We start from the raw sequence: 26756 nt of genomic DNA on the forward strand, positions 1-26756 counted from the left end.
CAAAATGCCCTAGTCACCAGTGCTACAAACTGCAGGAATCAATGCATTCCCCTCTCCAAAACCTCAAGACACTGTGGCAAGGATATTACAGTGGCATCAACAACACAGTGCTATAAGCCGCAGTAAAGAACCATCATACAGCGAGTGTCAGGATGGCAAACTGGTTACTTCATTTACTTTGTCTCCTCAATTCTTAGTAACCAATCATGCACTGAAATATCAGTCAGTCTTCTGCAACTGCTTTTAACTTGAGAAGGGCTTCCTAATTCTGGATCCAGGACTTTGCTCTGTAACTGCCTGCACCACCAAGAAGCAGCCAAGCACAGACCACAATTGCAACTCACAGGAAGTTCTGGGAAGTTGGAACTTTTGGATCCATCCTTCAAAATGAAGTGTGTTCTCAAACAAAAAAGCCAACATCAGTAACAAAAACCACGGATTTTTTTTTTTTACCCAGAAGAGTTTCAAGTAGTTCCTTCATGAACACCACGTAGCCCACCACAATTGTTACAAGACAGAAGAACATCTTACATCAGCAGTGCTAAGACTAAAACCTCTCCTTTCCTTGGAAACCTGATTTCTGCACCTGGCTTCTGTATATCAGCAAAACAGGATCACAAATATCAGCTTCTGAGATAATGGGATGGGAAGCAAAGTAAGGGAGAGAATAAAGATGCTTTATTTTGCAGATACCATCTGTCTTCTGCTGCATGAGAAAAATGAAGTGGGTAAAGCCAATTTAAAATATTTCAAGGTATCACATATCTGAAATGAAGAACTGTCTCAATATCAACACACAATGCTCCTGACCAAGCAACAGAAACTTTCCTCCAAGACTTGAACTTGTTTACTAATATCATCATACCACCAAGACTTTTAAAACAGTATAGCCACCTTGGATTTTCAACCAATATTATTGCTTAAAAGCTCACGACAGGTCAAAGCTCCAAACCACTATTTATTACTGATGGGAGCACACAGCAGTAATGGTTCTTTCAAAAGCTTCTATAAAGACTGACAAACCAATCCTCAGAAGCCCTTCTGAAAAAAATAAGAAAATTAAAAAAAAAAAAAAATCAATTAATATTGTCCCTCCTTTAATTATTCAGAAACTGAGGCAGAAATGGGTTGAAGGACATGCTAACAGCACCAATGGGATTTGGTGGTGGTGGGATTATGGATCCACAATCCTCTGCTGCTAAGCTTAGAGCAGAAACATACTGTGCAGAAAAGCTGGCAGGCAGGGTAGCCAACCTCTCACTCTAATGAAGACCCTGGCCGAAGACCACAGGCCACACCACCACCACCACCGCTGTTACAAGATAGAGAGCAATCAACAGGCCACATTAATATCATTTAGAATTTGGGAGCTGCAGATCTAGCTCTCTAAACACCAAGAGGAAAGACAGCCCTCGTAAGCCACTTTCCAATTCCAGGAGAACGGCCAAAACTAGATTGGGTCCCACTGCATGCAGGGTTTCTAAGGTGCTCCCAGCAACACGTGCTTCAGTCTTGTACAAAAAGATCTTAGATATCCCTACTGTCACAGTCTCTTTGATGTTCAGCCTAAATGTCCCTTCTGTTTTCAGCAATCACTTTTTTGTTTTTTTAAATATACAAAAAGCTTATTTTTATATGTTTATTTCCTTCCAGGTCTGAGCACTTTGTCTGCTCTGCTCTTTGGTTAGTTCGTAATGCCACCAGCCATCACAAGTCAACCCATCAGGAGGAAACCGCCATTGAGATCCGCAGCTAATGCGATGGACCAGCTCAACCTGAACTTCATTTGCATGGTAAAATTAAATCTATCAATATTTTGTGCATTTCTCTGCCTGACTTTCAGAAGGGAACACCATGTAGAAGAGGCAAGTTTAAGCCAGCAGACTGTGACCTTCTGGGGGCAGAACAAGGGGCCTCAGCAACTTAATTCTGTTCAACCTTAGTTGAGATTCAGAGTTATTTCCCCCACCAGATTACTTTTTGCAGAACTACAGGGGAATGTTTTAGCCTCTTCACCTCCCGTTATGATTGACAATCAGCAGAGCTTAAAGATGAAGATTAAACTCCTATCACATCCACACTGAAAGCCAAGAAAACATTTCCCTTGCTGTAATGCAGTCCCCAACACCACAACCACCCTTTGGACTTTCACATCCACAACGTCCACTTCTACCTTGCTTGAAACACCTTGAAAACAGACTGTGATCAGACACAGAAGTGAACAGCCCTCTTGCTTCTCATCCCAAGGCTTCCTCCACTCCAGGGCTCAGCAGCCTCCACTCATGCTCCTGGATTCCAGCCTTGATGTATCAATGCACTAAATCCTCAGAAATTCTCTGTCTAAAGGCACAGATGCCTCTGACTGCATATCTTTGTTTTAATAGACTAACATCATAGGGAACATGAAAACCACTTGGGAGGTGAAAAAGGCTCCTGAAGTTCCCCTCTGCCTTCTCTCACTTCATCTCTTAGATCACAAAAATCACCTGTATCACTTCTTCCCAACCCACAGACCTCCCCATCTGCACTGCTCGCATCACTTTGATCACTCCCAAATCACCCTTCCTTAAAGCCTTGTTCTTTTGAAAATAGGATGGCATTACAGGACTTCACAGCTGTTGTGCCTCTATCACTCCAGATGAGTTATGAAGTCAAAAAGACTGAGATTATATTTCTAGCCTCTGCCTTCACCTGGGATGTGTCAGCGATGCTCCATTTCTGTTTCTTAAACACAGGGAGAAAACCTGGACGAGAATGAGGCTGTCCAGGTACAAAAGAAATTGAAAAATAGAAGTCATGGCTTGCAGAAAAAAAATCTTCACTGCTAGGGATGGAAAACTTGAGCGGTCCCTCAGTGCACAGCAGTGAGTATATCACTGAATTAATCTTCAGCCTGCAGCACTGAAGCCTTCCAGTAGGCAGCAGAGACCCAGAGGACACACCGAATGCCCCCATGCAGCTATATGGATTCAAGATCCAGCTACAAATGACTGACCTCACCTGTCTGGACACCGCTTCCCTCCCTGTGTGATGGAAAAAATGAATTCTTAAAGCACTTTTTATCAAAACGTTAGAGAAAAACAAGGTTTTTATCTGAAAAGTGAAAAGGAGGGGACAGATGAGACCCAGGAAACAGAGTGTAATTGGGAAAAATTCTCTTTTTAACAGATCAGAAATGCGCATCAGAACAGTGCTGAAGGCATCTGTGGTCCAGCTCTCTTTCATTTTTCTCTCTGGCGGGAGGGGAGGTGCAAACGCCTCCTGCTCAGCCCGAGAAATCCCTGTCCCGCACTCAATCCCACACACCGTCCTTTCGAGCCATGCCTCACGGCCGGCTGCAGCCCATTTGGCAATTTGCCTCGCAAGCCTGTGGCATGCTGCCCCCGGGGAGCAGGAGCCGGCCAAGGGGCACAGGTTGGGTACAGCATCCCCCCCGTCACCTTATTCCAGGTGGGACAGAATGGAACAAGCCCAGTGGAGTTGAGGCTCCAGGCAATGCAACGCTCCTCCAGCCCCTGCCACCGCCTGCTGTGGGGTGTGTGCTCCCTTCTCACCCACAGAGCAAACCCACACAGCAGCATGGCAGAGCTGCAGGGCAGGAGACAGTCTCCCACAGAGATCTTTCTGGCATGAAGAGAGAACTGAGCAGCACAGGAGAATCAGGGAGGATTTTAGAGTATGTTTTCCACTTCCACCCAGTGTGCACCATGCTCATCCAAGCCTTCTTGCCCACAACTGGAGAATAACCCCACAGTCTGGGCAGGCACGTCATCCAACTGAAGTCAAGCAGAAATAACAGGAACAGGATTTTTATAAGGATGCAGGTACCAGCCAACTTCAATAGTATCAGTAGTTAACAAGACTTCATTGGTTCTCTAGAGAGCACAATGCTTTCGTTTAAAAAAACCCAAGGAAACCACACATTCACAAACTTACACATGCTGACTGAGTTCAGAAGTACTCATCATTGCTGTGTTGATTTAATTGTAACATTTCCCACTGCATTGTGCAGAAAGATCACTTGTGAAGAGTCTAGCAGGGTGCAAACATTTAAATCACTTGCCTTTCAACTCACCACCTCAGTGACTCTGCTGCAGAGACTGGCTGAATCCATGAGGTGTTGACTCTTGTAAATGGTTTGCCTGCAGATTGTGGCGTTAAACTTAATCTCACAAAAGGAAGTGTGAAAGACCAGGAGACAAGCCAGGACAGAGAGGACTCTTTAGCTGAATTAAAAAGCTTTTGTTTATAGTTCTGGGTTTGTTTTTCAAATTGAAGTAAAAATAGTAACTGAAACAAAAACCTCAATGCAAAAAAAAACCAACCCCAAAACACACCCCAAAACAAAAACCCCACCACCAAACCCTACTCAAACATCCTCAACTATCCATCTAAAGCAGCTGTTTGGATACTCATTGACTATGTACCGAGTGGCAACATCCTGAAGCATTTTATAATGCACTCTCACAGTTGTGAGATAATGGAGATAATGTTGCACAAGGAGAATCAGGCATCCCTTATTTCCTTGATAGTTACAACAGATCCCATAACCTTGTCAGTACAGTTCTGGTTGTCTCAATGTATTTGATCAAAGGTAACCTGCGGTTAGGTCCGCTTGCTTCCCTACCTTCCCTTCTTCCCTTGCTCACGCCACTCAAAGAAAAGCCTGTGGTCACATCCACCTCACGCTATCTGCAACCTGCCTACCCTCGAAAAGACTCTACCTGCAGGCCCCAATGGACAGTGCCCTTCTGGATGAATCTTCCATTTGAGGACTTAAGTGAAGCAAGAGCTTTCTAAAACTGCTCCCACTTCATCACTGGGCAACAATTTGGGCATATTCAGCCTAAGACACACTGGCTTAGACAAGTTACTGGGATGGGAACACGCTTTGCCGTAGCATATAATCAATACCCATACACAGTCAACACCCTTGTTTAACAGCCAAAGAATCATAGCCCACGTACACCATTAGGAAGCAAGTGGGAGCATAACATTATGCAGTGCCAGTCCAATTAAACTTAAATTCTATGGGAAAGGAGTAAAAAAGCATACAAATATTACAGCCAAGTAGACTAATAGCCCACAATTTTACTCTGTGTCTCAGGCTGTCAAAGCACTGAGTAACTGTCCAATTAGTCATCCGAAAAAATGGCTGTTGCACTCAGTAAGACTGAGAACATTTCAACACCATCCCCCAGAGTTACTCCCTTGGCACTCAGTAGCCTTTCTACATATCACAATCCATCCATCACTTAACTCAGACATTTTCTTCTTTCAAGCCATTCTCTAATTTTAGTTTGCACCACTAAGGACTGCTCCCCTCCTTGGGCAGAGTTTAGATCCCGCTCTTGGGTTCTGCCTTCGTTTTCTTTCTTGGCTTGACAAGTCTGCACAGAGAGCACTAATTCCCCAAGAAAAAAATTTCAGGAGCTAGGAAGAGAAGAACCAGAAGAAAAATGCGAAGGAGGGGCTGAACCACAGGAACCTCTCTGGCACCTGAGCAGTGTGGTCCACCCTCTAGTTGCACAACACACAAAGGTCTCCATCTGCTTTGGGTCATCAGCTGAAACCCCAAAACTGGGATCAGTGCATAAGCCTGGTCAATTATGTCATAGCCAACATAAGCATCCTTATACCCAGCTGCCTTTGGTAGATGTGCTCTGGCACTTTTCCCACTCACTAATGGCTTCCCCATGGCTATCCCATTGCAAGGGAAGGCTACACACTTCTGCAGATATCCAAAGCTTTTGCTTTCACTTTTCACTCACTCAACTTTGTCTTGCCTTAAAAGACTTTTCTGATTTTATGCATCTTAACCACTTTGAAAAACAGTATTTGCCATCATTATAACAGAGTGGAAAGGCTTTTGAAAGGCAGACAATGAGCTGGCTCAGCTCTCCTCAAAGCCTCAATCAAGAGGAAAATGGCAGGCAATCTTTCATGAAATACAAAAGAAACGTTTCTAGGGACTACAGTTTAATCTATGCCAAACACCTCTGAACAACTGGAAGAGTCACATGCTTCTTTTTCATTTAACAGATACAATAGAGTTGTTATTCTGCCCCCATGTTTTGCAGTATACACTAAATTAACCCATGTCACCGAAACGCCAAGGGAGTTCATTGCAGTGAGCCACTTGTAATACAGTCTATAACAGGTAAAAACTTCCATCCGGAGTAAAGTAAAACCAAAGGAGCTTTAAAAAAGCAACCCGCGACTATTCAGAGTGCGGTGCACACTACTCTCCACTGCTCTATCAGTGTTTTCCACATTAGCTCTCAGGAGCTATGGTATGACTGAAAAGAGCTATAAAATTACTTATATATACTAGCATCAAGCCCTTAGAAGCTTTGCATATAGAAAGGAGAACTGTAGAGGTCATGTAGGAGGATTTACTGTGTACAGAAAGCACGTAGCATCCTTCACACAGCCTTTCTTTGGCCTTCTCTTTGCCAGAGGACAGCCATAGCTCTGTGCTTTTTTTGAGATGGGAACGCTTCTTTAAAACGTTCTTCAAGTTTTCTACCTGGCCATAGATCCCGTCTCTTGTGGCAAGGCTCAGAAACTATATCAGTTGTGTTACAGATTTTCTGCAAAGAACAAATTACTACCAACGGTGCTAACACCTGCACCACCTTCATTTAGTTACTTCTCGGACACAAATAATACCTCCTTTAAAGCATTGATCTAAGAATGATGCATCAATCAAGCGGCACGTTTACTCACAACTGAGCTGTCAATGACTCATGGTGGCTTATAGCACAGTGAGGTGGGGAGCCCTGAACACCGCAGCCTGGAGGACACAGATGTAGGGCCACCCAGAGCCCCACCAGTGCTGCCACAAGGCAGGCAGAAACTAGGGTCACTCCAGGGAGTGGTTTTCTGGAACCACTTAGGACGCACAAGTCATGCTCATTTCTTTGAGCAGCCCTTGAGAATTTTTGTTCACAAGAAAGAAAACTGGCAGATTTTGAAAATGATCTGGCAAAGTTGAACAGACAAATCCTTATGTGAAAAAAAGAATGCAAGATCTTGCCTACACAGGACTTGAAACCCTTTCAATGGCTACGCATACCACGATTACAAGTGATAGAATAACTTTTTTTTTTTTTAACCAACCAACTGCTCTGCAAAAGAGTAATTAGATCTGAGAATCTCTTCACAGACGTCTTGGGATGTGATACTTTGCACATACTTCACCTTTGTGTTTCAATTCAGAAACAACATTAAGGAGTTGACAGTGAACTTTGCAAGACTATAAATGCTCACCAACATCATGGATAAACCGCTCGATTTTCGACTGCATGCCCCAGTATCTGAACTCGACTTTACAAAGTTTGTATGCACACATGATGGGGTATTTCCCAGGGTTGTTCTTGTACTCTTGAATCCAGTCTTCTGAGAGGGGGCCTCTTTTAGTCTTCACCGATTTATACAGCTTTGGATCCTCCTCAGCTTTGTATTCATGTGGAGGGATAGGATCTTTAACAATATCAATAGGATCTATAGAAAGAGAATAGAAACAGACATTTCCTCTTCCTGAACAAAAGAAGAAAATACCATTTTTCAGAAGTTATTTCTGTTTTAGTAAGTACCAGAAGCATTACAGCAATTTAGTTTCTTTTTACTTACACTTAAACAACCGATATTTAAACTGTTTATACGTTGCTGCTGGGCAGTGATCAGCTCTGCCAGAGGAACTCATATGCACAGTTCCAGCAAACAGAGGCTTTGCTCCAAATAAACGTTTTTGCCCACAGTGACTGCAGATCCACAGCACCCTGGCAGATCCTCTCACTCTGCCTTTCCAGCTCCTAAAACAACCTTTTGCGCATTTCATCTTTCAGTTTTTCTAATATCACTCACAGTGCTACACCTCTGTCTCATCTGAGACTCTTAAATACACCTGCCCTTTCTTAACACCACTCACTGAACATCTTATCTGTGGAGTCCATCAATGAGGTTACTGGTAACTCCTCACATGCTATTGTTAGACCAGATGTACTATGGAAGGCAGAAAGTTTAACTGAAGTCCTAATTAACACTTCAACAATGGAGAAGTGAAAACTGCAGTGGGAGCAGAGTGAATGAACGTATTTTAAAGATCTGCAATCCCCACCCCAAACCTCAGCAGAAGAATCAAAGTTTGGGTTGAAGGGCAGGATCGTGCTTCCCAAGAAATGACAGCTCTTCTGACATTTCTCAGTGAGGCAGCACGGCTCAAGCCTATTTGTTCAGTACTGAAAGGCCGATCAGATGGGCTTAGGAATGAGGACAGTCCAGCTGAAGTTCAAACCAAAAGAAATTTAAATCACATAACACTCAAGTAAAATTGCATGAGGTTACTGCCGTGTCCCGCATGTCAACAGCGTTCCAGGAGCCAGAGCAGCCACTAGATGTCCTTCCCCAGAGCTCTGGCTGCAGCAAAAAGCCCGAGCAAAAATCATCTCGCCACTCTTAGCAGCTTCAGAGCCAGGGACACTTCAGTCTTGCGTGGCCGTAATTGCCAGCACTCCCCGCCACACAGATGGGTCACTGGCAAATGCCATGGGCACGGACCACGATGGACAGCAAGACAGAGGAATCACTGCACCACTTGCCATTCTCTGCCTGTTTATAAGATATTCCCTTTTGCCTTTTCTGGTTAAATCCTTACATCTATAAGGCTCATTAAGCCAATCTTCCAAAGACAGCTGCGAAGCTGCTTAACCTGCATGAGGGCAAGACTAAAAGGAGAGGAAACAACAACAAAAAAATCTTAATGTTTCCAAAGTGCAGATAGGAATGATTTTCATATATGTGCAAAGGAGCTACACAATTGTACAGTAATGTTTTCCTCTTCTACAGTTATTTCTACTTATTACCCCCCAAATCATCAGATGTCTTACTCCCCTTGGGAGCTGCACAAATAAGATAGGAAAGCGTCAGCTTCAATTTACAGACAGGGATTCAAATGATTTCCATGGGATTTACATCAAGCCTAGAAGAGAACTCAGGCGTCCTCACTCTACTTGATGTAACCCTACTCCACAGCCTGACACCAACAGGGGTGCAGGGGTGTGTTTGACAGGGACAGACAGGCAGATGGGACATTCCAAGAAAAAAAAAAAAGGCAAAATAAAGGAAAAAGTAAAAGAAAAAGGCTATTTACCTAGAATGGTTTGTCTTTTTTCTGCAGGAGAAAGGTTGAACACGTTGACATGCTCTCCTGGATCAGTTTTGTAGTATGTCTCAATATCAATAGAGAACTTCTCTACAAAAGGACACGTATACCTGAAAATGAGAACAATGCATCTTAGAGAAAATCCTGCTCGGCTTGGCAAGCAGAGAAAATGCTTGCTTAAGATGTATAAAGTCAGCCACAAATCCAAGTCAGTCTTCACTCATGTTTTACTTCACATATGCTTAAAATACCAACTGTACAGATTAAAGAGATTTTCTTTAATAACTTCCTAAGACAGGAGCTCACCTTGGACATGTGGCTTCACTGGAATAGCTCTGGTTTAGTAAAACCCCAAGTCCACAAAGCGGTGTGCTCCCCATGAGGTGTTACATGGATTACAGGTGAGACTATACCAACGTGCTCCATGCAGTTACTGGAGACTGAGCACCCACACTGACCAAGAAACAACTTCCCAGGGTGGCAACAAGCAAGCATGAGCAGGAGAAAGCTCAAGGGGACCACCAGGTCGTCTCGCTTTGTAGAGACGCAGACAAAAACCTGCAACTTAGTTTGACAAAGTCTCCTCCAGGAGAAGATTATCCGGACAGACTGCTTTTAAAGGAGAGTTTTCAGCAAGGAGGTAGCTTTTGGGTCTGCTATACTAACAAGTTATGTTATCCTTGCAGGTATGACACAGATATGAACACAAGGACACCCTGGAAATGCATCTCTACCAGGAAACAAGCAGAGCCCTTGCCTGGAATTTATGGCAGAATAAAATATGGACTGGTTCTCTGCAGTGCCAGGTTTCCTGGCCAACTGATTGGCTCATGGGCATTTCAAGAGAATAGATAAAAACAGACTGGAAGTGGACTTCAATCACTTGCAAGTCAGACAGCTCCATTATATTTAGTCACGAGCAACTGCCTGTACGCAGACACTGACTCCCCACCTCTCCCTAGACTAATGTTACTTGTAGAGACTAGCTAAAACAGAACTATGAAACTTCTCCAGATTTTTGATAAAAATCAAAAATATGCATTAAGGCCTTTTTATTATGAAAGATGACAGCAGCATCAGACTTGTAAACCTGGAAAAGGGCAAATGCTGTAAACCAGAGTAACTGGCATACAGGCTATTTATTGCAGGGTATCTGAAGTCCTTCCAGACAAAATTAGCCAAAACGAGGAGGTCCCAGAGGGCTCCACAGAGCCTCTGGTGCTCTTCCCTTCTCAGGGTGAAAAACATAGGCTGCAGGTTTGTATATTTTCTAGCTAAATGCCAGTAAGACATTTCCCAGAACAGCAGCACCAGATTTATTTATTTACTTATTTATTTGTAAAGATTTTTCTTTGCCCCCTAGAACAAATGAATCCTGTCTTACTTGAGAGTGTTCAACATGACAACTGTCCCATCACTGTGTACTTTTATAACTTCACTGAGCCAGCAAATATCTGCAACAGTAAGTAGAACATGCAGTGCAGGATACAAGACTAAATAAAAACCATTCAAGATTTCCCATGTTCTGATGGACATAGCAGCTCACATTTTAGAGCAACCAGCCACAAATTCTCAAGTATGTATGCATGCAGTCAGCTCAGACAACACTCACACTCCTGAGATTAAGCACTGTGTGAGAATTTTAGGACTTGACCCCGGTTTCTCTAAAGGATATTACTGGAGATGGAAGAGATGCCACTGCCACACACAGTGACATCAAATCCTCTCTCTAAAGTAGGGAAACACCTCTGGACATCTTCGTAAGTTTTACCTTGTCCTTGTATATGGGTATGCATTCCATGACTCCTCTTCGACTCGCAGAGCTGCCTTGGGCAGTATTGACCGAAACCAGCTGGGTATGTGCATACCAATGTGGTACACTTTGTGGGTATACTGCCCGTTGCCTCCCGGTCCATCCATGTACGGCCTGTTCTCCAGGATCTCTACTCCACTGCCTTCCCCACATGTCTCCTCTCTGCTCTTTTTCTGAAAGGGAAATACATCACATAGTTAATCCTCCCAGCGCGTTGTACATACCAAGGTCTCACATGAACATTGGGGATGGTTTCTAGGACTCCTTTTGAGCAGCGCTTCACACAGACAGCGGAACTGTAGCAGCACCCTGGCAGTAAGATTACCAAACCCAGAGATTATAAAGGAAGGATTTAGAGACCCACCTGGCCAACACAGGAACAGAGTACTGATTTATTAGGGATCCTGTAAAAATCTGGATTTGGACACTAGGAGACAGTTTGAATGGAGACCTAGTGACACATTAATTCCGGCGCCTACAGTAGGTTCCGTGGGGCTCTTCCTGAGAGCACACTAAACCTTGGCTCCAGCTGTGAGCCACCCACCAGCACCGAAAGCTGGCACACCAGTGGATACCACGGCGAACGGGACTTTGTCCCACTTGACAGATTCTTGCAGTGGTGTATCAGCGTGAAGAATCACACACACGCTCGGCGCAACATCGCAGTACTAAAGGCTATTTTATGATCTAAACCCACAGGATTTGGGGGCTTGTTGCTTGTGGTCTGGCAGGGCAGCAGCTCTCCAAGAACAGCTTGGAGACTACGCTCTGCTAATTAAGATATTTAGAAGAAACAACCCAAGTTTGCCAGAATGCACACAGCACCCCCGGGCAGCCTCCATATTTTGGCTTATTTGTAGTACTGTCCCTCATTGAGAAGCCTGGCAAAAATTCCTTCAATAAAAAAAATACTAATTTCAGTGCTTCTAAGAAGAGCTAGAGGCAAACCAAATATTTATTCATTTGTAACGCATTTCAGCAGATTGGATGATGTATAAGCTTCATCATTTCCAAACAACAGATTCATATTGTTAGTATTTTGTGTTTATTGTTTGTATTTGAGGGGACAGTGCTTTGGAAATTAAGGGGAAAAAAAAAGGAATTTTATACAAGAATCAACTGTGAAATATAACACTATAACAACCTCTCATTTTTGGCATACAAACAATTCAAAGGATAACATGGTTTAACAGAAAATTATTAGTAAGATGCAAGAGATCAGCTTCTTGTCTTTTGAGGACAGGATTATAAGCCAATACAGCTATTTAAAAGTAAATAGCCCTCTTTTTGAAGAGCTCTCAAGCCATTTAAATTTAAACAGCTGTAACGGACAATTCTAAATAACTGACCATCTAAATAGGAACTTTTTTCCCCACTCCACAAACTGCAATAGTCATGCAAAAGAAAAGTGCTTTTTTACAGTTTATATCTAACATTCAGCTGGCAGTTCATTAAAACACATCCTCTTAAAACAAATTACTGTCTGTCAGCTCTTATATAAGCACTGACCAAGTCCTGTACAAATATTTACGACAATAACATTAAATAATCTCGATGACCCAAAAATCTGGTTAATTCAAAGGTCTTGGAAAAGGCAGTAACCCAGCAGGCACAGCGAATGTGTCAGACAGAATAATAACACAGCATCTGCTCTGAACAGTTGATACAAATTATGGAGATCTAGAGTTTTATTATGTGGCATAAGCACATGGAAATCATAAGCAGAGGAAATACAGGTTCTCTGTGTCAAATTACCATGTGTAGAATCGTACATCGGATAGATTTAAAACTCTGTTCTAGATTGCATGGTTACTAGCAATTCCAAGGTGAATCTGCAAGTCCTTGTTTGGGACAAAACATACTTAGTTTTTCAATTTCAAAAGAAATCCACAGCACAGAGTGGACTCAGCACCTCCTAGGACTGTGCCAAGCCAGACCTGCACAGAAAAACTGTGTTTCCAGATTTACAAATGCTTGTGTCGCATTGGAAAACCAAAACACTAAAGATCTTTGTTTTAATAGCCACGGCTGATATGAAAATGGATAAAAATACCCTGCATGCTTTCTTTCTCAGAGTGTGATTTCATACTCTTCCTTTCAGAGCTACATCTGAGATACACCTTATGCCTTGTCTTCCTCTTGACGTGCTTCAGAGGGTCTGGGATTGAAGCCCAGACCAGCAGCGACACACACACACTTTTCTTTCCCTCATTTAGCCAGTTTTGACAACATCTCTCTGCGTGAAGATGACTTGCCTGGTTCTCATCCTACAGCTAGAACCCTGGTGAACCTGCAAGATCTGCCAGTTCTTGATTTTCATGAATACTTCCATAAGCAGCTTTTCCACATGACCTGGTAATGCTAACACTCAGCTTCTCAGAGCTGTCTGATCACTGGAGATGTGATGGGTGGCATGGGCCCAACACCTGGTGAGGGAGGAGGAAGGGAAAAACCCAAATTAACTGAGACTCTTTGTGGAAGTCAGTTCTCACTTCTGATTTCTAGTTATTTCATTAATTTCTATGCACCTGCAGGAGACCGCGAACCCTATTCCGAGAGCAGCGTATGGTTCCTCCTTCAGCCATTGCAGATGATCAACTCCAACCCACAGCCTCTTTCACCCAGTTGCAAGCCTTAAGCAAATTTTGGTCCTACACATCCCTCTTGCTTGTCACTTACCTATATAAGATATGACAAGGGACAGCAAGAGCATTTTCTTCGATAAACATGAAATAAGAGCTACAGCTCTGCATGACAAAACCCAAAAAAATTAGAGCTGCCAAGTTCGTATCCCAAACTATCTTCCGAGCCAGGCCAATTTATACTCAAAACCCAACATAATTTATCGCTGGGAAGGACAGTACGATCAAAGAAAAACTCCGCAGGATAAACCCACACAAAGCTGCTTCCCAGCCCTGCATGCTTTCATACTTACCAGTCAGCCTGCCGAGAAGGCAACAAGCCACAGTGAGGTCAGGAAGGACCAAACAAGTCAGGCTGGATGGTGAACAGCACAGTTACTAACCAGTCACAAAGACAAAAAGAAAATACTTTCCTCAGATGATAAAAATAAAGACATCAGCCACACATACTCGAGAGACCAGGATGATACTCTGTGCCTAAGTGGTACTGTGAAAGTACGCCACTTACGGAAGTGAAGAGCAATTTGCTTTTCAACCATATAGCCTCTTCATGTCTATTGTGACTCAGCTACAGCCTGGAGAGGGCTTGTTACAAGGAAGTGGTCTGTAAACAACAATTAAAAAATAACCGTCGATTAGGAAAGCATGTGGCTTGAAAAGTGTCTGGCAAGCCCTCTAATATCTGGGGGATACCAGATACCAAAGAATATCTGTCTGCTGGGAGTGGCAGATGTGCAGGCATTTTAGGGTCAGCCTTGGAGGTTTCAGCCTCATAGACTCATGCCCCTGTGAGAACTGGAGGCCTTATTTAGCAGATTAGCTGTTATCACTACTTGCTACTAACTGAGAACGGTACCTTCCCTCTACATAAATATCTGAGGAACGGTCCCCAACAAAATCAGAGAGTAGCTAACAGCCTTTATATGCAAGTTATCGAAGCCATAATCACAGTAAACCATCTTATATTGTATTACAATAGGAAATCCAGTCATCCCTTTAGAAGTCCCTCTCTTCTGCTGTTGACACTCCATGTTCTGCATAGCCCCATCAATAGCTTTCCAGGACAGATGGTGACACAGATCCCTTCTAGTTAAAGTAATAGCATTAAATTACTCATAACAGGGAACCCAGAGAAGCAGATGCACCATGATTAGTAAGAATGCCAGTTACTTAAAATCTATCTATTAAAATAAATCTCTTGGCACAGCAGCATAGCATGGGACACAGCACATGACCTCACCATAACAATCATAGATGAATAATTCCCATGAATGTCATCTAAACATTGGGCTAGCCTAACCCCGTTCATCGTCTGCCCTTCACAACAGGAGACAAATGGCTGGAAACAAAGTCTTCCACTAGCAAAGACAGGTTGATCAATTCTCACATCTTCCATCCCCTTTCCCAGTCGGAAACGTGCCTCACTATCAGCTAACAACATGGAGCACATCTTGCAAAGCCTCAGTCCAGCAAACTTGTCCTGGCACAGCTGAGTGGGACCAGGTGACTAAATGCACCTCGTATGTTTTCCTAGTAGGGTACAGTTCAGCAGAGGAATGATGGTTGACGGCAATCGAAACCCCCACAACTTGGGTCTCACTACAGCTGGGGAAACAGTGTTCACAGAACAAGAATGCATGATGTTGGATAAAACAGCTAAGATAATGCCTTATCATACCAGCTGAAGAAATACAGAAGTCAGGCTGTGGAAATTAAACTTGCCTTGTAGTATTTTGCTTTTGGTGAACCAGAAGAAAAAACAACCCACCAACCAAGCCAGTATTGCTCAGAACACCACCAAGAAGAGTATTATCCTAAACCAACAGAGTCCTTCTCCTTGTGTTTCAGCCCCGGAGTAAAGTATAGACACACACGGGCTCAGGTGCATCTGAGAATCTCTGCAAAGTCCACAGGAGCCCTGCAAATGGCTCAGTGGTTTAGTTTCTCCTAAAGTTTTTTTTTTTTTATTGTAACTTACTACTTTGAGCACTGCAATAGTACTGCAGAGAACAGTAAAGACAGGGTAGGTTGCACGGTGGTAACAGGCGATCCAGGCATTGTTCTAGCTTTTAAAAATAGATTATAACTATAATCTTACCTTGTTTACCACTGCTTATTGTTTACAGTACACTCCTCAATCTAAATAAGTTAGATCGTGATTACAAAAGGCTGACAGGCTTTAGCTTCACGATGAAGTTTCTTCGTGCATTACAGCAGCGTATTTACACAGTACCAGTGGCCTACTTCAATGACCCATGAGAGTCTTGATTTGAGATTATTCAAATTATGAAGACTGACAGCACTATGCTTGGTAGATCTGTTGTCCATGAATAATGAAGACACAAATCACTGTCTGGAAATAATAACCAGAAGATTTTTTTTCTTTTTCTTCTTCCAGCTCCCATTTGGCAACAGAGTATTTTGATAGTCCACACAAATTCTTCTGGGAGAATCCATTAAAATAACACTGAAGTCTTGGGGTTTTTTAATCCCATTTAGACATAGATCTGGATACAAGTAGTTTACAGTTGACTGATGGTTTCAGTTAACGACAACAGCAAACAAAGGCATCTATGTAACCACTGAACAAGAACATGACAGCAAATATCCCCAGAGGACCCTGCTAACATACTTGTTCGTGCTGTTGTGGCAAGGGAGGCTGAGAAAACATTCTGTATGGCCAATTACTATTTTTTTATTGTTTTGGATGCTAAGGCTACCACAAATTCCAACTAAGTCCCAGAAACAGACTCGTCCTTTGGGAACCAGAAAGCCTGAACTGCCTCACGCAATCCACCAGACAATAAAAATGCCTAAAGTTGCTTAGGATGACTCCTGCCATCACTGGATAGCTTTTAAGACCTGGTTTCACTAATCAGACCTTCCCTTCCCCCCTCCCGTTCAGTTTTAGAAAGGTTATTAAGATATAAAGGGCTGAGGAACAAAATCGAGGCTGGGAGAGGAATAAACTATTGTTTTCAATCTCTTCCCTACGTTAAGGGAAATACATTCCCCACTATCTCCAGCTGCACATTACTTAGCCTGACAGACATTTCACCCTTCTAATTGATTTTCCAAAGCGTTGCCTTCTTCCCATCACCAAGTGCCTTCCTTGATGTGCTCCAGGTAGCTGCCCTCCAGCCAGCGTCACCTCCTACCCGCAGGCACCGTGCAAGAGCAGAAGCTGCACGTACTAAGAAGGTACCAGCTAGACTATGACTGGTGCGTTGCACATGATAGCCTTTTACAGAAATGCTGGGACAACTTATAAGCAAAGCAGTCTGTTAGCCTCAGCAATGTATCTGGGTTTATTGTGGTGATACCCGCATCCAAACACCACAAATAAACCAGCATGACAACAGATGCAGTTTCAGCCATAGCTGCTGCAAGCCAGAATAGAAACAGCACCTAAAACCAGAAAGCCAATGATTGAGATACTGGAAAATACCGAAAGGTCCTGACACTAATACATGGTTTATTCTTAACGCATTTTCCCAGCGCAGGATTTTTGCACATGGATAACATGTACAGTGACGTTGTGCATGCACATGGGTGTATCCATTCTCCCTTCAGCGGTCTCTTGCTGCGGTATGACTCAGCTCTGGGTTCTGTTAACCACTCCTTTCTGAGCATTTGAACTGACATCTAATTCATTACAAGCAATTTGCTTTCACCACCAACAACCTTCTGCCTGCTGATACACATATCAGATAGACCAGGCACTATTCATGGACAGTATTTACTGCAGGCAATCAAAAATCAGGTGTTTTGACTACGAAAACAAAATGTTGGTTTACCCTAAAAGTACAGTAGAGGCATACTTCCCAAGCTGGTTTTTGTTGGTTTTTTTCTTTTCAAAACATGTGTGTCAAAGACCTGAAACACTCAATTAAAACCATATCACCATAGTCACGGTGATACCTGAGCAAAAAAGCTTTTTTCCAGTATGAAAGCAGGGAGCAGAGGAGATGGTACTACTCCACTCTTACAGTAGCCAAGGAGAACTTCTGATTGATCAAATGCACTGATAAAATTATGGTGGTTAACATGTTCTAAGAGCAAGCAGGAAGTTACATGAATTAAATTAAAAATAAAAACCACCCTTACTGTTATTAATGCGTTAGAATGCTGAAGTAAGAACAGCGCACGGAACTTCTTTCTGTCAAAGGTTTTGGTGCCATGGCCGGAATAGCTGAGTCCTCACATTAGAGATGATGGACTCGACAAGAGAGCACAGTTTTGAAGAGAGAGAAAGTAACCTGAAGACACAGAGCTGCTGGCAGGGCTATGTCTAGTACCCAGATCTTTCAAGCCCCATTTCAGCATCCTAACCATGATGTGGCAGTCTTCTTCATTGGGCTTGAGTAGGGACCTTTACCAAAATACAGCAGAACAGTCCTCAAACAGGGAAGCTTTTCTACTCCTGTTTTGCAGGAGTTGAGTGTAGTCTTAGTGGTTATATTGGAAAGACAATATTAAAGGGAGGCAGGAGCTAAGAAACCTGTTCCCCCAGGGATGGGTTTTAATAGTACTTTTGAGCCTGCACTTTGTAAGGTACAAATTAGAAACAATCCATGTCAAGTTGGACTGACAGTCCTTCAACAACAACGTTGCTGGAAGACAGTAAGGGACTTGTGAGTTTTGTCCTTGTTACTCAAAGGCAAGGCTTACTGGATCTCATCATGCGCAGTTAAGCTGGCACTACCTTAACGAGAAACGAAGTCCAACTGCAATGGGACTTCCCAATTTCTCCAGCCCTTTCAGAAGTTGTGGACACCACAGGACCATGTTTTTGTTTATACCATGTCCATCACATTACGAATGCAAGCAACTTTAAGCTGCAACATCTGTCTCCATGGCAATTGGACTGCATCAGCAATCCACTGGGTTTAGTTCAGGCCATCTTCACTCCGGCTTGAACGCTGCACACAAATCATTACTGTTAACAGCAAACCAAGTGATGTCACTAGTAACCATGGTGCCCACAGCTGAGGTTTCTGTGTGCTCTTTGCGCTCTAACATGCAACCTTCATGCATGACAATTATTTTAATCCAATTAGTGCTGTTAAAAAAAAAATATAGAGAGGGCCGGTGTCAACACTTATTTAGCAAAGGAAGGTTAGTTTGAGTCAACAAGATAACAACCAGAACATGAGGCTTTACAATAGCACTTTGACCCAGAGCCTCATTGCACTGAACACAGGAATGATCAGAAGCCCTGGGGAGAGGGGAAAGAAATCTGTTCCTCCTCAATGGCTTTATTAATAAAGGCAAAAGAGCAGCTGTTTTAAAGATCCTCCTTCTAGGTTTGATCGATGGCTGGGCAATGTGCAGTGCTTCATTCCATCTAGGCAATACCCCTTCCCCTAAGCACCGGTGCTTCACCAGCTGAACATAAAACCTGGTCTTAAGTGTTCCTACCATCTAGTTGAAAACAAACAAAAGGAGTCCTAAAATGAGACAGAGAGCTGTAAAGTGTGTGTGTGGAAGGCAATCAGAAGATTCCCCATCCTGGCAGAAACCTAGTCAATAATGCCATGCCAAGACTGCCACTTTCCAGGCTGCTCTATCAGATGGCCAAACAGGACAGCTCTATCAATATGGAGACATTTCAGAGACCTAAGACTTTGCTGACCACGAGTACAGTCTCCTCCAGATTCACTTACTTTACAGATCGATGAACCGCCTCCACATCCCTGCCCAGCACTGGGTTTGCATCCTCCTGGCAGATAAGAAATCACAGCAGTGACTCAGTCTCAGCAGGAGTGGGGCTGTCCTACACAGTCTGCAGCTGGGGTTTATGCTCAGAGCCATCAGGACAGGCAAGTACCTTTGCCCTTCCTCCTCAAGATAGTCTGGTTTCATTAGGGATATCCAAACACATTAGCTTATTAGGTAGATGATTTTGAGAGCAACCATAAAGTAGTTAGCATCTGCCTTCCCAACCTAGCACTGCATAGATGCAACTTCCTGGAGGGTGCCCCTTTGGGTCCTTCCCAGCTCTGCTGGGAACTGCCATCTGATCACATCCCTGCCTGCAGCAGGGATAGTATGGGGCTATTCCCTAAAGTTCACTGAGCAAGAATTGGGACTATCACACAGGAATTGCTGGCCTTCTGTCCTGTGCTTCAATCACTGTGTAATGCCGCCTCCAAGGAGATATTAAAGAAACAAGGAAAAAGAAGATGATGTCACCCACGAAGGGTCTTTCTGCCAGAGAGAAGCACATATAGAGCCGTTTTCTGACAGGAGGTACGTTAGTATCCAGGAGATCCCAGGTCTGTTCCTGCCACTCCTTCACTCTCCTCAGAGCTATTTGAGGTGGGGGTCACATCCCTTTGCAGCTGCAAGAACATCCTCCCTCTGGGTTTCCAGCCTCAAATCCTGCAAGACTCCGAGCCAGCAGAAGCAGAGCAAAGCTGAGCACGCAGGAGGGACCATTCTCACCCAAACAAGTGCAGGTTACCTGTGCCACATCTGCAGCACCATCGCTCTCGGCTGCTTTTCTTGTAAGGCAAAACACATTCCTAAAAAAAACCCTAAAAGTTAAAGGCAGGACAGGTTGTCAGCAGCAGACTCTCACAAGACAGAGCTGAAATATGTGCAGCATCAACTTGTACAAATTTTGTATGCACTGCATTATTTAGAATCGGGTCTAGATATTAACGAAGCTGTTTGTGCAAAACCAGGATATTTCGGGGACAATCAATTGTGTGGGACTATAAATAATTTACAGCATTAAGAGAACTGTTCTCATGGCCAACTCATTAATCACTTCACCTTACAAAGACACCCAGTCACGCTCCTACGGAGCCAGGGCTGGATGTGCCAGAGGCACATGAATTAGGAATCGCTTTATTATGGAGATACCTCAAACTTGTTTACCCCACATGCTCCATCTTTCAAAATGTCTATTACACTTCTAGCTCAGTATTTCATCTTACCTTGAGTACTTCCTTTCCTGTCTTTAAACAGATTTTTCACTGTATTAACTATTCCACAGACACTGTCTCTGAGAATTACTGTCCCTAATTTAAAGGGAGGTAAACCAAGTTGCACATTATTATATTGTAAGTCAGAGACGAAACTTCAACTCAGGGTGTTTTGGATCAATTCTGATCCTCTGACTATATCCATTAGGTTTTTGGAACCCAGTGCAATTATTCACTAACAATAGGCTGTATGTTAAAATACTGGTGGACTGGCTTAAAGAAATCCCCCCAGTTTTCCTTACACTTAATTCATTACTTGCCTTCAGGTATTTGAAAAAGCGAGAACCTAGTCTGGGTTAACAGTCGAGATTTTGTCCACACGTCAGAAATCTTCTTTCATAAGAACAAAAAAAATAAAGAAGGAAAAAGGATTTTTGACAGCCACAAGCTCAGTCAGATTATCAGTGCTGCATCCTGTATTAAAATCAGTACACAGCTGAAGTTTAAAATCATTTTTGTGTTATAACCTTATCTCAGATTCACTCAGTTTTGCTAGAGAAAGAAAGCACATGTGAACTGTCAAGGCAACATAGTTCACTACTTTAAAATCAATCTTTCTTTCACCAGGTATGGAATAACAGCCAGTTTAAGAACTGTTCCAGGATAACGACTACAAAACAAGAAAAAAGTAAATGCAGAAGAGATGCTTACTATTTCTGTATGTTTTCCCAAAATGATGACCTGTATGTGTCGCCGTCACTGGAGACCACAAGACTGGTAGCACTGAACGTAGCTGTACCGCCCTTGTTCTCAAAGCTAAGCCACTGCGAGTGTCTTACACTCCTCTTTCAGAAGGATGCAAGCCCTCATGATCCCAAAGAAAAGTTTATGAAAACCAGAGGAAGAAGAGAGAACACAGAAGTCACAGGTTTTTAATGCTGCAGCATAGAAATTAGCAGAAAGCTTCAAACCAGGCTTTTGCTTTCAGACTTGTCAATCTTCCAGGGTCTCTGGAGCTGTCAGCAGTGTCACCTGCTTTTAAAATTAAAGCATATACGTCTATCTGTCCAGATGGCCAAGGCATCTGCAATTGAAACAAAAATAATCAGCCATCCTGTTCTTCAGTGTCCAGAGACGAAGGGTTAGTTTGTTCTCCCCCACTCAATCAATCTTTCACCATCTGCTGAGCCTGCTGGCAACTGCCAAGTGTAGCTAACAGTAAGGGACACGACTTTTGCACCCAGATATCAGGACATCGCCTCAAGAATTAGCACCACCAAGCACGTATTTTAAGTCTATTCTCAAAGGTGCTACCTGAGAACTACAGACAAAGGAGAAAACAGGACAGCGCAGGGGTCTGGAGGCTGAGATGATGGAAAAATCATGATGCTTCAGAAAGGAGGGAAGACGACTGAGGGTACTCCATCAGCAGTCACGAGAGGCGAGTACAGCACACCACAGATGCTTGGAAACACGCTCTGATTTTTCAGGGAAGGCAATAAATACAAAGCCCTGAGGGACTGTAGAAGAGAGGCTCATGTTAAAAGATGAGAAGAGCCCTCTATTCCCAGGATCCTGCTCGAGTTCAGCAGACAGTGCTGAGCAGATGGCTTATCTTTAGCAGATTGCCTCAAACAGGAGCCAGAGTCCTTCCCCAGTCATGGACCCTCGAAGTGCTGAATGACAAAGTATTAACGTTATTAGCTTATAAGGATGATGCAGCATCTTAAAATAAGTCTCATCCTCAAAAGGCAATCACTAGGTCCAGAAGAATCTTGTGATCTTTGGAGGAAGGTCACAAGTAATCAGAGAAAACTGCACAGAGAAAATGAGGACGGGACTGACTTACAGCAAAGAAAGCAAGCTATGCACACCGATATAAAAATAAGATTTAATAACAAGAGTAATTCTCTCGTCTTATGTAAGGGTCAGAAGGGCAACGGTCTTTCGGAATCTCATGCCATATGGAACCGCAGTAATGAATGGTATTAACATGATAAACGGACTGACCTTTGGCTAATAACATACTGATCTTTCTGGCAAACACATTCAGATCTTGGAATACAAGCTTTTATGAGACAGAGACCTACCACTAAAGTGTGCATTGTTTCTGGGGTGAGGCATACAGAAAGGTAGGTTCCCTGAACACACAAGAAAAGGAAGCAAGTGTTACAGGAAAGGATAGCTGCTGAGACACAAATATGCAGGACACTTGGAAGAGAAAGAATTAAGAGACCCTTTAATAAGATCTACCTAATGTATAAAACTGAATGGTTCTGTCCTTTGTGCCCAACAGGCTTTAAAGCCCTCACAGAGACAGAAATACTGCACATGCCCTTGATGTGATGTGCAGAGTCAGAGAAGACATCCAGGACAGAGTCCTTGGTTCAGCATTTCTGGAGGAAGAAAGAAATCACTACAGATGCTTACAGTTGTCACCTCCATAAGTGGTTTGTGCTTCGCGAAACTCGGTTCAGGGCTCACCTCTAGTTGCCTTCTGCTTACGTTAGGATAGGAGTGACTGCAGTTTCCCCAGATCAAACTGCAGCTCTTCCAGTCCTATGGGAGACTGTCAAGGTTGAGTTTATCTAGAGATATCTCACCCTTGGAAGCAGAACAGACTTTTAAATGCACATACAGAATTTAGGAAAAAGTTACACTAAAAAAATATTGTCTAGGGAAAAAAAAAAGATACAAAGAATTATTTCACTGTTTTGAAATATTTTGCCTGCTTTATGCACCAGAATAAAAACAGGTCACACTAGGAAGATCGATCACTGGTTCCAAGCTCAGATATAAATATTAGTATGTTTTAACTTGGATAGCAAAAGAGACAAAGACTCAGCAGTGATGCAAAATACCTCTTGTGTATATGGAAGAGCTAAGACCTAACTGCTCTGCCGCTAATGCAGCAAGGGCTCCCAACCTGAACGCAGTGACAACACTGCATGAGAGGTTTCCCATGAAAAAACGGATATTGATAGCCTAAAATTTAATAGAGAAGAAGAGTTCCGTTCAGATCTGCTAGGCTTCAAGCAAGTCAAGGGTACATTAAGCCCTTCACTATAATGTAAAATTAACTTATTTATGGAAGAATTTAAGTGCTACTTGAAGTACTGAAACCATGGTCTCTGTAGATAATATTTCAGAAGCTAGCAGAAAGCAACACTTAAGAGACTTGTTGCTCCCTTCCCCCATCCTCAAATTAAAAAAAAAAAAAAAAAAATTAAAAAGCAAAGCAGCAGGCCACTCAGTCTTCACAGCTTTATACACTGGCCTGGAGAACTTTAAGAGGAATTACAGAGCAACACGGGCACGCACACAATGATTTACTGCATGTCTCACCTGCCTAGTGGTGCAGAGAACCAACAGACTTGCTGGATTATACACTGCACAATTTTAATTCTCCCATCCAGTAAACATAGTAAATATTAGTACAGCCTGTCCTGGTTTAATGGAAGGATCCTTTGCTACTTGGGCATCATGCTGCTTACATCAAATCTGGCGGAAATTTTTAAGACTTGTAAAGAAGACGGAGGGACTGCTGTCTCATGAAAGCAGATGAAAGGACCTTGCACTGCAAAGCAAAAACCTCCATGAAAACATCTTTGAAAAGTGACCGCGGTACTACAGCTTGAGTCTGAACATCCCTGCCCACATGGCTTCGAGGCACTCCTTCCACAGAAAGAGTTCCCAGAGCAGCTGCACTGACCAGTTGCTTCATCCTCCAGGGAAGGTCCTTTTGGAAAACTTTCATTTGGACGATACTAGGATCTAGGAAAATTATCTGATTGCTCTTAAAAGAGCAACTCTATACCAACTGGTTTGGAATATAATGGGGATCTTCACTCATGAACTTGGAGTTAAATGAGTGATCAACTTCAAGTACATGCTTAAGGCTCTCTAAAACCCTTGAGGAATAATTGTGACATTTACACTGTTAGAAAACCGCTTGTTTCAGGACCAGGCTGACTACAGTCTGCAGCAACAGTGACACCATACTGTACACAACAAATGTCTTTGAAATGAACCTTTTGCTTTTAGGACTCGCTCCTCTCCCCAGGAACTGCTTCAAATCATTCTGTTCTACGTTTCAGCCACAGATTTTTAGGAAATGCCTCTACACTGCTGGTTTATACAGATCTCTCAGCTTGCTCCCCCTAAGGGGGTTCAACACAGAGAACTTGCTTCTCCTGTGGCCTTATGCATTTCAGAGGGAAAATAAAAAGACAGACATAAAGCACTTTCTCATTCTCTGAAAAGAACGGAAATCATGCTCCCCACTGCTCCCTCCCCAGCGCCTGTCTCAAAGACAAAACCTCCACTTTTAAATCAAACTGAAGAAAAAGGACATTTGATATCATGGTCTAGGAAAAGCTCCCATTGAAGTTGGCAGGAATCTTTCCACCAATTTCAGGAAGAGTTGAAGCAGATCATCACCAAACACTAAGAAACAGAAGATAAACTCCACATTCTACGTTAAGTGGGTTTTCTGGTTGGTTTTTGTTTGAAATTTGAGCTGAGAATAGTATTTTCAATAAAAAGCGCAGCTAACTTTTCCTCTTGTACCACTTGTACATGTTAACACAGTAAAGTCATCTTCTTGTCATACATTTCTCTAGCTCACCTGGATCTTGGGCTACATGCAGTGTTTCCAGCTTACCCCCCACTCTGGGTAAGTGGAGGGAGATCAGAAACCTGACTTGACAACAATTATAGCACCTGATCTAAGAGGAGACCTTACTTTCCTGCGTATCAATGCACTAGAAAATTAGAGCAGTTCTGAAGCAGGGCTGGATGGCAGCTCAGAGGTGTAGTTTCTCAAGTAGTTTCCCAGGCCACTGAACTTCCCCTTGCATGAAATACTCATGGCTTATCTAGTCCTTTAACATTAAGATATGGCCAAAATCACCGTCAACTGAAGAAAGTGGAATCCAGTCCTCTGCATTAATGAAATAAAAATAAATATTTTAACTTCTGAAAGTGAACAGCAAATTTAGACCCCTGACCAAGTCCTCTGCATCTTGCAGGAGGCCCCCCCAGACACTCCCCAGTTAACGATTCATCATCAGGTGGACTCCTCCTTAATCAGATCATTCTCCTGTACGCCCTGCTGCTCACGGAACAAGTCCTGCATAGCTAATACACTGCTTCCATCAACCAGCTCTTTATTCAGAGCAGCTGAGCCAAATTTGGAAGAAGAAGATGTAGCAAAATAATTACAATATTCAAAGCAGCTACAGCATCAGGAAAAGATACACAAAAATGAAGCCATCTAAGAAAAATGTTTACTCACTTATGCTAACGTTTAGGTTAGACACACAAAGATGCTTTATATTTGTGTCAGAAAAAGGAATTTGACTTATTACCGGCAAAGACACACTGTACACTGTTTTAATAGTCAAGTCCAAGTGCATGAATCCTTAAAGGACAGTTGGATGGTTTGAGGAGAAATGGAGGAGTTGTGCTTTTGCTTTGGTTTTTTTGGGGTTGGGGTATGTGTGTGTGTGTATGGTTGTTTTGGTTTTTTTTCTTTTTCCTTAATTCATTTTAGGTTATAAGCCAAAGCAGGTTTTTCTAGCATTGCTTCATCCGGCCACAGAAAGCAGTGTCCTGTTGCAAACTCAATATTAGACGTGTGTTTTGCTGGATGAACACAATTAAATTTTATTTAAAGCGTAGGACAATGAAATAACACTTCAGATTCATTTCCTTTTAAAAACGCTCCTGGTTGGATTTCCAACACTGGAAGAATATGGGCACAGAGGATTTGAGTTACAAAAAACCAATATTTTAATTAACTGCTTTATTGAAGACAGGGAATTCAACAAAAATTCCCGTCAGTATTCAGAAGCCTATTAAAAATAATCTAAGTTTTATGTCTAAACTGATTAGTATCTGTTTCATAGTGGTACATAAGCCAGAAATATTACATCTAGATTCCTAGATTTCCCTCCCTCCTCCCTAAATTCAAAGTTACGCCTTTGGTTTACCTTCTCAAACCTATACTACGCCATTTCTTCCCAACAAAAGAGCATGAGCCTCCGGTTTGCAGCTGGAACTGGCATGACCAGTAACCACAGCCCAACTGGGAAGCAATGGCTGCTTAAGCCCTACAGCTTGATCACTTCCAGGCAGGTACCCACACACTTAGGCTCAGTGCTTCTTTCTGTAGCAATAGCATATACATGAGCTGTTCTTTC

General features: G+C 42.8%; 1 protein-coding gene across 1 annotated transcript in view; it reads right to left on the reverse strand.

The window, feature by feature from the left end:
* The window catches only part of PITPNM2 (phosphatidylinositol transfer protein, membrane-associated 2), a gene marked incomplete at its 3' end in the record, with an annotated part of 63922 nt that overhangs the window by 36764 nt on the left and 402 nt on the right, over window positions 1-26756 (reverse strand). Inside the window, exons 2-4 of the mRNA XM_010292148.1 lie at window positions 10938-11152; window positions 9155-9276; window positions 7273-7506 (exon numbers count right to left, since the gene is read on the reverse strand). Of these exons, the coding sequence (XP_010290450.1) occupies window positions 7273-7506; window positions 9155-9276; window positions 10938-11152 (571 nt within the window). The remainder of the gene's footprint in view (window positions 1-7272; window positions 7507-9154; window positions 9277-10937; window positions 11153-26756) is intronic.

Source organism: Phaethon lepturus, unplaced genomic scaffold, assembly GCF_000687285.1.
Source record: "Phaethon lepturus isolate BGI_N335 unplaced genomic scaffold, ASM68728v1 scaffold4878, whole genome shotgun sequence".
Lineage (NCBI taxonomy): Eukaryota > Metazoa > Chordata > Aves > Phaethontiformes > Phaethontidae > Phaethon > Phaethon lepturus.